Source organism: Mastomys coucha, unplaced genomic scaffold (genome assembly GCF_008632895.1).
Source record: "Mastomys coucha isolate ucsf_1 unplaced genomic scaffold, UCSF_Mcou_1 pScaffold21, whole genome shotgun sequence".
Classification (NCBI taxonomy): domain Eukaryota; kingdom Metazoa; phylum Chordata; class Mammalia; order Rodentia; family Muridae; genus Mastomys; species Mastomys coucha.
The window spans coordinates 88,023,795-88,036,652 of record NW_022196904.1 but is presented as its reverse complement, the minus strand read 5'-3'; the positions used below and the strand labels follow the sequence as shown (position 1 = coordinate 88,036,652).

At 50.4% G+C, this 12,858-nt stretch overlaps 1 protein-coding gene across 2 annotated transcripts in view; it reads left to right on the top strand.

Moving 5' to 3' along the window:
* Nucleotides 1-11,697, top strand: part of Dgat2 (diacylglycerol O-acyltransferase 2) — a 28,919-nt gene extending 17,222 nt beyond the window's left edge. For both annotated transcript variants that reach the window (XM_031387484.1, XM_031387485.1), the window contains exons 3-8: nucleotides 298-405; nucleotides 781-851; nucleotides 6,433-6,637; nucleotides 7,157-7,331; nucleotides 8,267-8,469; nucleotides 10,594-11,697. In XM_031387484.1, coding sequence (XP_031243344.1) covers nucleotides 298-405; nucleotides 781-851; nucleotides 6,433-6,637; nucleotides 7,157-7,331; nucleotides 8,267-8,469; nucleotides 10,594-10,748 — 917 coding nt within the window. In that variant the 3' untranslated portion in view covers nucleotides 10,749-11,697. The remainder of the gene's footprint in view (nucleotides 1-297; nucleotides 406-780; nucleotides 852-6,432; nucleotides 6,638-7,156; nucleotides 7,332-8,266; nucleotides 8,470-10,593) is intronic.
* The last annotated feature ends 1,161 nt before the right edge of the window (nucleotides 11,698-12,858 follow it).

Genomic DNA, 12,858 nt, shown 5'->3' with positions numbered 1-12,858 from the left:
AAAAAAAAAAAAAAAAAAAAAAAGAATTGCTTCACAAGAAGTTGAGATCTCCCTGTATTGCCCATCCTGCTCAAGCCAGGAACCCCTAGCACTAGGACTCACTAGAGTCTTAGGAAGTGAGGCCTGTGCTGGCTCTGCTCCCTTCTCACTGAGCCAGCCACCCATCAGCCACTCCCAGTGCCTAGGCATTGGGGACCTCTGCATAGATTAATAATACCACAGGAAACTTCATCCCTTCCAAGGAGGCCTGGGAGGCTGACCTGTTATCCTCTGCGCCCCACCCCCCACCCCCCCCAGGAGTGGCCTGCAGTGTCATCCTCATGTACACCTTCTGCACTGACTGCTGGCTGATAGCTGTGCTCTACTTCACCTGGCTGGCATTTGACTGGAACACGCCCAAGAAAGGTAAACGTCTGCTCTCCCACTTGTGTTCATCCCGTGCCCTAGCAAGCCTGCTCTGCGCAGCTGCCACTCCTCCTCCTGGCTGCTGCCTCTTTTTATGGAACACCCACTTTGTGAAAGATCTGGACTAGGCTGTATATGGCTTGGGGTGGGTCATTCAAAGCTCTCAGTGTGTTCACAGAGCTCACTCACCTTTCCTTAGGGATGTTTGGGGGAATGTATGTGGGAAGGGGCCCACAGGGCAGGTACAGAAATCCTGTGTGGGCTGGTAGACACATCCCTCAGGGGTTCCTACTGGCTCTGTCTCGCCTTGCCTGCATTGCTCAAATGTCCCTCGTGCCCATTCCTTCCCAACATTGTGTTTTGTTTGTGTTGAAGGTGGTAGGAGATCGCAGTGGGTGCGAAACTGGGCCGTGTGGCGCTATTTCCGAGACTACTTCCCCATCCAGGTAAAGCCATGCTGTGCTGTGTCGAGGAGAGGTGGGAGGACAGGAATAGACGGGAATATGAACAGCAGGCCAGGTTGAACTGTTTGGGGTCTCCCACCATGAGCATCTGTCTAGGCTCTACGGACTCCGTGCCAGACAGAGGAAAAGTTTATTTGATACATATACTGTGTGAAGTGAAATCAAGACCTTTAAGACAGAACACTGCTACTTTTAGCCATAAAGAGGCAAAGTTGCTGCAGTCGGACTTGGCAGCCAAGGCGACGAGAGAAGCATGGTAGTCGTGTGATTCTTTGGGGAAAGCAAGACTTGTTTGCTTCTAAAAGATAATTCTACACTGAGGGTCTGCATGATGTAAGGGGCAGGCAGGCCACACTGTGTTTTGTGCTTCTCCTACTAAAGTGAAGATTGAGGTTATAACTTAAAACGAGGTGACCCAAGAGGTGAAGTGCTTAGAGGGTGGGGCTGGGACATATAAGGGGGTGTGGCCTGAGAGGGCAGAGAGAGCCAAGGGAGTGTGAGGAACAGCCCTGTGAGGTGTGAGGAGAAAGGAAGCCCTCATCACTCTCTACACTGCTCCCTCCATTACCCTATTAACCAAAGAGGAACCTGGAGGTTAGAGAACAGCAAGGCTTGGTGAAGCCAGTGAGCAGCTGGACGGTTTTCAGTTGCTGCCGTTCCTCAGAGCCCGAGTTCCTCCCACCGTGGCATAGTGCCTCTCCATTCAGGAAGTCCAGTGGAGACCCAGTGCTCCTGCTGCGAGATGGAGGCCAGTATCACCCAGTGTGGAACTCTGTCCTCCAGGACACAGCCTCCTGCTATGAAGCAAGTTTAGAAGTCCCTACGGGTTTCCTCCTAGTGTGCCTTTGGCTATTTGAGGGCTCTTTGCTTTGAGGGGCATTTGCCTTTCCTGAGATGGAACTGAGTCCCCTATAGGAACAATGTTAGTGTCTTCTTGGCTCCAAAGGCCTTGTCTGCAGGCTGGGCGGTAAGACAGCCATCTAGCCCTATGTTACGGAGGATTGTGAGTGGGCCTGTAGGTTTCCCCACAGTAGGAACCTGTCTGGCCAGCACTCCGAGCACCCAGCCCTGACACACCCTTGCTGCTAAGGTCACCCAGCAGAAGGCAGAGAACTGAAAACAGAGGCAGTATGTGAGTGTGAAAGTGTGTGTGACAAGGGGTGGCGTGCCTTTGTTGTTGTGAGTCAGGCATTGAGATGTCCAGATGAGCTGCCCTGGGAGGTGGAGGTGGCCCTGCTTTCCTCCTCTGCACTGCTCTGCAGGAGTGACCCTGGGCTGCTCAGGAGGACCCTGCCTACTGCTGCCATTCCTGGGGCTTTGTGTTCCCTGCCAGAGCCTTCCCCCAAGATGTTCAGCAGGTCCCTGGCTGTGGTGCCAGGCCTTCTGACATGTAATCCAGGGTCCACCCTGATTCCTAACTGCCCATTCCCCTGCGTGGGACTTGACCCCAGCCATCTCCACAACTTGGAAGATTTCCTCTTCCCAAATCTCCTTGACTGTTGGAACCAGGGTTTATGTTCTTGCTCTGCCATTCCATTTACCAACCTGCCTGTCAGGTGCTGCTCTTGGGCACAGGGATGGAAGAGAGTCATTCCTGGGCTTGTGGCCTAGTGAGTCCTATCATACTCTTACTCTCTGTATTAGCTTTCTCAGCCTTTCCGAATGCCATTTGCCTCAAATGCAAGTTGGAGCTGTTAAGTGATGGAAAGTGGGTTTAATGCTAGGGAGACACTACTAGGTTTGCTCTGCTGACTTCCCAGCCACTGGCTCCTGGCAGGCTGGTAGTTCCCTTCCCGCTGCAAGTGACTTCATGATTGTTGATCAGAGCATTCTGCTGTTCTACTCCAACTGATCCTCTATCCCTTCAAAAGACCCAAATGATGGGCTGCAAGATGGCCCAGTGGTTAAGAGGGCTGGCTGCTCTTCCAGATTACCTGGGTTCAAATCCCAGCATCTAAATGGCAGCTCATAGCTGTCCGTAACTCCAGTTCCAGAGGACCCAGTGTGTTCTTCTGGCCTTTGAGAGCACTGCATGTGCATGGTGCATAGACATGCATGCAGGTAAAACACTCCCACATGTAAAGTAAAAATAAATCTAGTAGGGCGTGGCGGTGCATTCCTTTAATCTTAGGCAGAAGCAGCTGGATTTCAGGCCAGTCTGGTCTTCATAGAAAAGTACTAGGCTAGTCAAGGCTGACCCTTGTCTCAAAAAAATAAATCTTAAAAAGACCCAATGAGCCTATGTTTTCACTCTTTCTCTGTTCCACTGAGCTCACAGGGCATCTGTTGAACTGCCCTGTGAGGGTAGCTGGGCCTCACCCTGAGTGTGACAGGCTCTACCCTTTGTCCTTTGTGGTCAGGTCTGATACTGTGTGCCCTAGAGCCATGTGTGACGTGCCTGTTCCGCCTCTTTTTCCTGAGCTCCTGCCATGGGTTATGTAATAGAGATCTCCTTAGACCCAAGTTCCCACTCTCTCCGTTTCTCTTACTGCAGCTCCCCTCTCCAAAGTCATCCAGCTGGCGCAGAGGATCTCTCTCTCTTGGCAGTGGTAGGGCTGGCTCTTTCAGCAGCCACTGGGACTATAACCACCTATAACAGAAGTGCCCCATGTCCTGGGATTCCTCTCCCTGAAGGGTAGGCACGGCCTTTGGAAATGTGGAAAGGCTCTCTGTGCTTCAACCCACCTATCTGTCTAATGCCTCATTTCATAGATTGCAGAGCAAGGCCCAGAGAGGAAGGACTATTCCAAGTTCATAAGACACTGAGCTGATAAGCCTAGGCAAGCTGCCGCTATCTTCTGGGACCAAGTGTCTTTCTCTGTATGGGCCTGGGGCAGGATAAGCCTGTCCTGGGAGCAGAGTGTGGGGAGTGAACTGCCAGGAATGTGCCCAGGCTTATACTCACCACCTGGCCTGTCTCGAACACGAGTGGCATTGCCACCCAGTAGGCATGTCAGCAGCAGTGACCTTAGCCCTCTCTGCGGAGTAGACATTCTGTCCAGTCTTGGGAAGGATAATGCGACAGGAGGCAGATCAAGACTGTATCACATGTCTCTATTCTTCTTGGTGCTGCATGGGGACCATTAACCTGTACAGTGACCCAAGGACATTAAGAACTATGTATCCTATCATGCCTTGGGGAGGGAGGGGATTATTTAAAGGGCCAGCTAGGTTCCAGAGGGGCGGTATATCACTATCACAGGGTATAGGGAAAAATGAAACTGGAGTGTCTGTGTGTGTGTGTGTGTGTGTGTGTGTGTGTGTGTAGTTTCATTGTGACTTCTCTAGGGAAGGTAGGGACTCCTTTCTCTAGACTTGTTTAGCTTGTCATCAAGAAACAACCTAGATTATCAGGGTACTCTAGCCCATTCTGTGCTTTGTCTCATAGTCCCAGCCCAGAGAAAGCACCAGTTACTCTCAGCTCCTCCCTCCTTGCCTACTTTGCTATAGACACTGGCCATAGTGCTTCACTAAGGGGAGAAGACCAGCTGTTGTCTCAAGCAGAGCACAGAGCAGCAGCCTTGTACATGCAGATCATGTGTCCAGTTCCTTGGGGATTCCCTCGATGTCCACCCCATCCCTGGCAGTGCCCAACCATTCCCTGGTTATTTGGTGGACAGTTGAGAGTTGTTTTCCAGGCAGCATTAACCTGCTTGCCAAAGGGAAAGTGAGAGTCACTAACAGGGGTGACATGGGCCGAGGCTTGCTCACATTAACATGTGCTACAGCCCCAGAGCTGAGAACAGCACCTGAGCCTCCTCGGCCCCCACCTCTACCTTCTCATGATATCTGCAGAGTCCCCCCCCCCGCCCCCCACAACTGAGCAGAAGAGCCTTCACTCTGCTAGGAGGTTCCTGTAACTGAAGTAAAGGGAAGTTGGGTCTTTAATTATTCGTCCATAGCCAGGGACTCTGGGACTCTGCTAGCTAGTGCAGGAAGGGATGCTGTCTAGCACTTGGATGGGGATGGTGTGAGTGCCTCTCCATGAGGCAGGGCAGCCCAGACCAACATTGCCAGACTCTCCTAACTCAGGAATCGTACTTCTGGAAGTTTATCTCACAAAAACAGTTGGAAGTATGGATAAAAGGGGGCTATTTATCAAAGCATTATTCTAGAAGAAAAAGTTTGGATATATTTAAAATATCTACCAGTCAGGATTTGAGTGAGTGCTGTCATATATGGCTGGCTGTGGGGTAGGGAAGGGCAGCTTGGAGGAGACCAATACTGAGGGTCTTTGATAAGCACCTCAGTGAGGATATTTTCTTAGAAGACTGATGCTCCAGCTTTGTGTGTGTGTGTTGGGGAAGGGGGGTTGGTATCATCATTATCATCATCATCCTTGCTGGTATCTTACCGTGTGGCCCTAGCTTGGCTGGAGGTCACTATGTAGACAAGGCAGGAATTTTGTGTTTTTTGAAGAAAGGCCTGTACCCATTTAAGTAAGAAAAGGACCAAGTGGTTTATTTCAATGGAAGTAATAATGCAGATGTGCATTTTCTTTTTACTTTTCTATATTTAGACATTCTGAATATTGGGCTGTAATGGGGGCACACACTTTTAATCCCAGCACTTGGGAAGCAGAGGCAAGCAGATATATGTGAAGCCAGCCTGGTCTACAAAGTGAGTCCAGGATAGCCAGGGCCTTGTAACAGAGAGAAACCTGTCTCAAAAGAAAAAAAAAAAAATCTACTTCTCTAATCTAAGAGAGTGATGTCTTAGGAACAGAAAACCTTTCTCCCTGTGGCTGTCAGCAGCTCCGTCCCCACTGTACTCCTAGCAATGCTGCCTCAGTATCTCAGGCTTGGCGCCCCTCATGTTTGGGGTCTTACAGGTTCAACCTCAGGCTCCTTAGGAAGCCAGTTATCACTCAGAGCATCTCAGGACAACTTTGTTGATTGAACAGTAGTTCAGATCATTAGCTTCCACAGCCACACAGATAGCCACCTCCCACTCCTCCCACGGATAGGGCTACCTGGCATGAGGGCCAATGTTTGTCCTGCCCTGTCCTGTGAGCTTGGCTGCTTGGCAAAAGCTTTGTACTAGCCCAGCAGTACCAGCCTTTTGCCACACTGGAGTATAAGAGGTGGGTGGCATGCTGCATGGGCTTGTCCTTTGATCTGTTAGAGCCTGCAGTGTGCAGGGACCAGGCAGACCCTATAACCGAGGAATTCTTAGAGGGAGACTTGAAGCCATGGCTCTATTTGCCATGTGAATGCTGGATGCTCCTGTTAGGTCTGAGCATTCCAGCTTGGTTTTTAGGGAAGTCACTGTGGTGAGCCCAGAAGCAGGAAGGCGGGAGGCTGGTTGAATTAGTGGTTTGAGGCTGTCGTTGGCTGGGAGAAGGAAGGAACAAAGCAGCCACCCAGGGAACCAGAGCCTGGTAGGGTAGCTACCAACCACTGGCGCTGGGGTTCAAATAAGAATAATCCGGGGACAGGTTTGGAAAGTGTCTGCTGTTCTGGTTGCCTAGTAACGAGACACGGAAACATTCAGGTCCCTTTCCCTTTCTGGGTATACCCTGTGTCCTCTCCCAGGTAGGTCTAACACATGATTTCCCTTATAGCTGGTGAAGACACACAACCTGCTGACCACCAGGAACTATATCTTTGGATACCATCCCCATGGCATCATGGGGCTGGGTGCCTTCTGTAACTTCAGCACAGAGGCTACCGAAGTTAGCAAGAAGTTCCCTGGCATAAGGCCCTATTTGGCTACACTGGCTGGTAACTTCCGGATGCCTGTACTTCGGGAGTACCTTATGTCTGGAGGTGAGGATCCACTTCAGCTACTACTCCTGGGCTCCACTGTCAAGGCTTGAGCCTCCCCAGTGATCATAGCAATACAGGGAATAGAAATACCATTCCTGTGAGGTGCTGGACCCATGCAGGTAGACAGCCTGTGGCAGATACTCTAGTTTGGGAGCTGCCCTAGGCTTCAGGGGGCATCCTGGGTGACATCCTCTCACCCACTTCCTGGATGGATCAGCTGTTGTGCTGCCTGTTGTCTGTGTTCCTGCCGTGGTCCCCACCATCTGGATTGCAGAGCGAGGGCTTCGTAGATCTTGCTGAATTGTTTTCTCAAAACCACTCTGTATCTTCCTCTCCATTTTATAAATAAACTGAGAATCAGAAAAAGTGAATTGCTTGGGTAGGAAGGAAGGATCCCATGGCTTCTAAGAGGGTAACAGGTCTGGGACCTACCTGTAGAAATTTTTATTCATCCTTGATTGTATATTAGGATAGGGAATGCATCCGTGAGCAATCCTGATTGTTGTCCCCTCACCCCAGGCATCTGCCCTGTCAACCGAGACACCATAGACTACTTGCTTTCCAAGAATGGGAGTGGCAATGCTATCATCATCGTAGTGGGAGGAGCAGCTGAGTCTCTGAGTTCCATGCCTGGCAAGAACGCAGTGACCCTGCGGAACCGCAAAGGCTTTGTAAAACTGGCCCTGCGCCATGGGTAAGTGCTACACACATTTCCAGTATTTTCCTCTAGCCAGGACAATGGGTCTCTGAAGGAGGTGCCCAGACCCTAAGAAGGCAAAGGAAATGCTCACACTGCATGGCTTGGCTTGTCCAGGTGTAGGTTATGTGTGTGACTTGTTGTCCCTGGCCACTTATAAGTAGACTGAGAAGCCAGGCTTATAGGTAGGACATGTGAGAAGACTTCCCACTTGAGGGGTCAGGGATGGGAGACTCAGTGGTAGAACAGATACTTGGTTTGTACAAAGTCCTGGTTGGATCCCCAGTGTGAGCATGTAGGCGCTCTCTCTTTCTCTGTCTCTTGTCTCTGTGTCTCTGTCTCTTTCTCTCAAAAGTAACCTAGAAAGGGAGAAAGAGATGAGGAAGGAGATAGTATTGTTTGAAGCACCAAGGGAAGCCTGTTGGACGGGTGACCTTTAGATAAGAGCTGGCAGCTTGGAATGCTGATCTTTCTAGAAAACTAGGAGCCCTCAGACTTCTTAGCAGCTGAGGAGACTTGAGTACCCATTTTCCACTGGAGAAGACTGAGGATCCATGATCTGGGGGTCAGAGCTGAAGGTCTAGAGCCATCCCTTATATTCATTGCTTTCCACCCACATCTCACTATGGGAGCCTCAACTAGAGTGAGCTGGTTCATTGCACTGACCCAATAGTCAAGCCATTGAGGCCCCATGAATCTTAGAACGAGCTTTTCTTTCAGGTTTTAGGAGAGGCTGTTTGATGGTGTGCAATGTTAGGCCAGACCAATGGCATGGAGTGACAGGGACAGCTAGTGTGCTGAGGCCATGTCATGAGGTGAATCTGGAGTTGTGAGGGAGTTGATTTGGGCTGGACAGCAGAGCCAGGCCCTGCTGGACGAGGGGAACAGCACCCAATGATGGGGTCTGACTGATCTGAGCCCCTCTCTTGCAGAGCTGATCTGGTTCCCACCTATTCCTTTGGAGAGAATGAGGTATACAAGCAGGTGATCTTTGAGGAGGGCTCCTGGGGCCGATGGGTCCAGAAGAAGTTCCAGAAGTATATTGGTTTCGCCCCCTGCATCTTCCATGGCCGAGGCCTCTTCTCCTCTGACACCTGGGGGTTGGTACCCTACTCCAAGCCTATTACCACCGTTGGTGAGTCTTAACCTGCATGCTGAAGGCCATCCTGAGCATGGCAGGGTCCTGGCTCAGATTAAGGTCCTTGTCTTAGGACCCGGGGGGTGGGGCTGGGTACTGGGAGTGAGGAGGCTGAGCCAGGGCCGCAAACCTGTTAGGAAAAGGTATTGTGGCACTGGGCATGCAGCTAGAAGATGGAAAGCTATAGGATTATGCTGCTGTCCTACTTAATAGTGTGCCCACCCAGGAGATATCTCCTACCCTGCTGGCTGGGAATTCAAAGCAGAAAAGAGGGAGGAAGAGCCAGGTCTAGTTGTACACACCTGCAATCCCAGTGTGGAGGGCAGAAACAGAATTGCTGCAGGTTTGGGGCCAGTCTGATCTACGTCGCAAGTTCTAGGCCTGCCAGGGTTACATATGAAACCCTGGCTCAAAATAAAATAAAAACTGCCTAACAAGTGTTCTAAAAACAAGATATTGATTCTTTTGAGAGATGGAAAGAAAAGTAAACAAACAGACCCGTGGGACCTAAGGGAACAACTGGCAGTGTATGTTTGTTTTTGCAACAATTCAGAGCATTCAGAAAATCAACGATCAGGGCTGTGGCTGTGTATGCGTGCATGTGGGCGTGTGTTTAAGCTCCCAAGCCTGAGATCTCATGGGCACATGTGGCTCTGAAGAGTGGACTGCAATGTCCAAAGGTCAGGCAGTACCTGTGTATTGAGGGTAGGCGTTTGCCTGTACTCCCCGTGCAGGGCAGCACTTCTCAAAGAGGTGACTGAGGGGCCGGGGCTTGAGCAGTGCAGCCTTTTTAGCTGCAGAATGGAAAGCTGCAGCTGGGCAGTTAGGAGGGGGCTTTGGGCGCTATTTATTCATTCCAATGTCACCTGTATGTATAAGATCTCAGGGCTAACCTCTTGGTGTTGGATTACCAAAGGTGACTTATCCCTGGGAGAAGATTTAATTCCTCCTCTTAGCTGTCATTAGTTGTTTGTAGTTCTTAGTCTAGGAGTAACCCCACCCCCCTGCCCCAAGAGTTCCCTTCTGTGCAAGCGTATCTCAGTCTGGCCATTGTTTAGGTCTGGTTCAGGAATCATGTTGTTGAAATATCATGGGGAAGCCTGGCGGTGGTGGCACATGCCTTTAATCCCAGCACTTGGGAGGCAGAGGCAGGCGGATCTCTGAGTTCGAGGCCAGCCTGGTCTACAGAGTGAGTTCCAGGACAGCCACGGTTACACAGAGAAGCCCTGTCTCGAAAAACCAAAAAAAAAAAAAAAAAAAAAAAAAAAAAAAAGAAAAAGAAATATCATGGGGTTAGCTTTCCTGTCATTTTTAGAAGACCAAATTTCTCAGCAGACTTCCTGGTCCTCTGGCTCTCAACAATCTTTCTGTGTCCTTCTGAGATGCTCCCCAGCTCTGGGGGTGGGGGTTGTATGTAGGCCTATGTGTTAGGGCTGAGCACCCCAGGATGAGATTTTGACCCCTTGTGGCTTTCTGTAATCACCTCTGCCTGCTGAGAAGCTGAGGGCGAGAGCTGCATTGTCTACAACTTAAGGGGTTCCTGGAGCTGTTGTGTGGAGGGGAAAACAAAGGTTAGGATGGGCCAAAAGCAGAAGCCAGGAGGCCAGCCTGGGGCTTTCCAGTAGCCTGGGCTGAAGCAGTGGCGGTAGGGAGTGGCGTGTATGTCTTGGAGAAGTGTCAGAACTTGAAGCAGGATGAGACAAAGCATGGGGTGAGGACTAGTCTCCCTCTACTCGCCCTTATGGCTGCTCAAGCATGTTCTGTTCCTCCCAGAATCCTCAGAAGGAAAGCTCTATGAGTCAGATGCTGGGTGGCAGGTGGGGAAACTGAGGCTCCGAGAGGTAGTGAGGTTTGTTCTGAGTGAAGCAAAAGCTAAACTAGTGGTCCACACCTTACTCAGGAACTCATGGCAGATGTAGAGCTGGGCTGCACCCACATGCAGAGGCCATATTTTTGGGTGGGAGTCTTTCTGATGCTGCCAGGCCATGGAATTCTCATCTGGATAAAAGGACAGTCCATAGCACATGCTCAGCACCCAGTAGAGGGTCATATCACATTGGGCACCCAAGAAGGGGCTGCTCAGTGACACTGACTGATGGAACCTCTGTCCCTCTTCTGCAGTGGGGGAGCCCATCACCGTCCCCAAGCTGGAGCACCCGACTCAGAAAGACATCGACCTGTACCACACTATGTACATGGAGGCCCTGGTGAAGCTCTTTGACAATCACAAGACCAAATTTGGCCTTCCAGAGACTGAGGTGCTAGAGGTGAACTGACCCAGCCCACAGGTGCCAGCTCCTGGAAGGAATGACTGCAAATCCTTTTCTACCAAGTCCTCAAGTGCATTTTGTTCTGTAAATTTGGAAGCGTCATGGGTATCTGTGGGTTATTTAAAAGAAATTATAATTTGTTAAACCATTGCAATGTTAGATCTTTTTTAAGAAGGGAAGAGTCAGTATTTTAAGCTCACTTCTAGTGTGTCCTGCTCAAGGTGGTGGCTGACATTTATGGGCCTTGATGTTTTTTTAATCCACCACTTCTAGTGTTCCCCAAATGACAGACACTTGGCCCTGGTTAACTGGGGAAGGATAGCCCTTAGTGACTCGGCCACTTAGATACTCCTCTTTGCTTCAGGGATTCTCGAGAGGTGGAGGCCATGTTTAAAAACACCTCCATTCCCACCCGTGACTGTAGGCCGGGTTCTTCTTACCAAGGGGAGGATGAGAGGGCATAGTTGGCCCCATTTAGGGAGGGTGGTAGATAACATCAGGAATGCCCAGCTTGAGTCTCTGCTCCTCACCCTACCCCTCTTCTCCAATCTGAGCCTACCCTGGCCTCCTGTCTACTGTGCTAGGGACAAGGCTGTCCCACAGGTGCCGTCTTGGGTTATCTCACCGCTGTTGGCTGGTTTTACTCTGGAGGCTGGCATCACAGACGGACACAGCTCAGTGTTGTTCTGGAGCGTGTTCTCCTGAGTCACACCCCAAGTCTGATGTGAGGAAAGGCCTCTCTCCTCTTCACAGAGGTGCCTGACTTCCTGTGCAGCACACTGGGTCCAGGACAGGAGGCTCCCCCCGCCCCCCAAACCAAGCCTCACATGTGTGCCTTTATGAGGCGCTGGGAGAAAGCCATCCCCTCCTATGTATTCTGTTTTCTCCATGAGATTGTTGTGCCATGTCACACTTTTGTATATTCCTAGACTAATAAATGGAAACAATAATAGCCTGTGAGTTGTTGCTTAGTACTGTACTTACACACTACCCATCCTATTGCACAGGACAGACTACGGAATCCCTTTAGTAGCTCTCAACCTTGGGATTTTATGGGCTGCGTAACAACTGGCTTCAAAATGTAGTCGCTACAGGGATGGAAAGATAGCTCAGTGGTTAAGAGCGTTGGCTGCTTAGGACCTTGGTTTGATTTCTAATACCCACATGGTAGCTTACATCTATCTGTAACTCCAGTTCTAGGGGATTTGATATCCTCTGTCGGCACAGGCACATAGGTAGTGTAACAGACATGTGCAGGTAAAATATCCATACATATAAGTTTGTTTTAGAAGAAAAAATAAGTGACTTTAAGCATTTGCTCCACTGTCCCAAGCCTGGCACTGGTGCTTTGAGGGCCCTTTGTTTGCTGGTGTTGGCCAGTGCTCAGAGCATCCCAAGCCTGAGCAAGAGAGATCCACTTCCGACTGTGATGTGGGTGACTGCAGGATTCCTCCCTTGCTGTTAGCAGAGGCCACTCTCAGCTCCTTGCTGTGTATAACTTTCCATAGGGTAGCTCACAGCAGAGCGGCGAGAGGAGCCAGTGCCCAGTGAAGAGCACAAGCCACAGCCCTGTATAACTGACCTTAGGAATGGTATTTTAGCCTTGCTTTCCTTAAGACTTGAAGTGAATCCGGAGAGGCAAGGGCCGGGTAGCTTCCTTGTTAGCTCACAACATGTGAGCAGATCCTAGAACAGTAAAGCCAGAGGCTCCTTAGAATTATTCAAACAGTGCCCTTTGCTTAGTCTCAGCTACACTAAAAGGTGGGCACCAGGCTGATGTCACCTGATGTGTGGTTACAGGTCTCAGAAGATGTCACCCCTCTGTTCTTGTTTATTCAGTTGGTGACTACTCAGCAGCCAGAAACCCGCCCAGTTAGACCACAGACCTCATTCCAACCTCCTCACTGCCAGCATACCCATCCCACGGCCTGTTTGCCATCCCTCTACCTCAGGGCATCTTCTCTGCCTGAAGCCATCAGTGGGCCACAGAGACTGTGTGAACAGGGGAGGACACTGAGGGCTGTGACAAGACTCTGTAGCCCAACCTGGAGCTTTGCAGCAGTGTAGAAACTAAGCTGGGCCTCAGGGCAGAGATGGAGGCCTGGTGTGTGTGTGG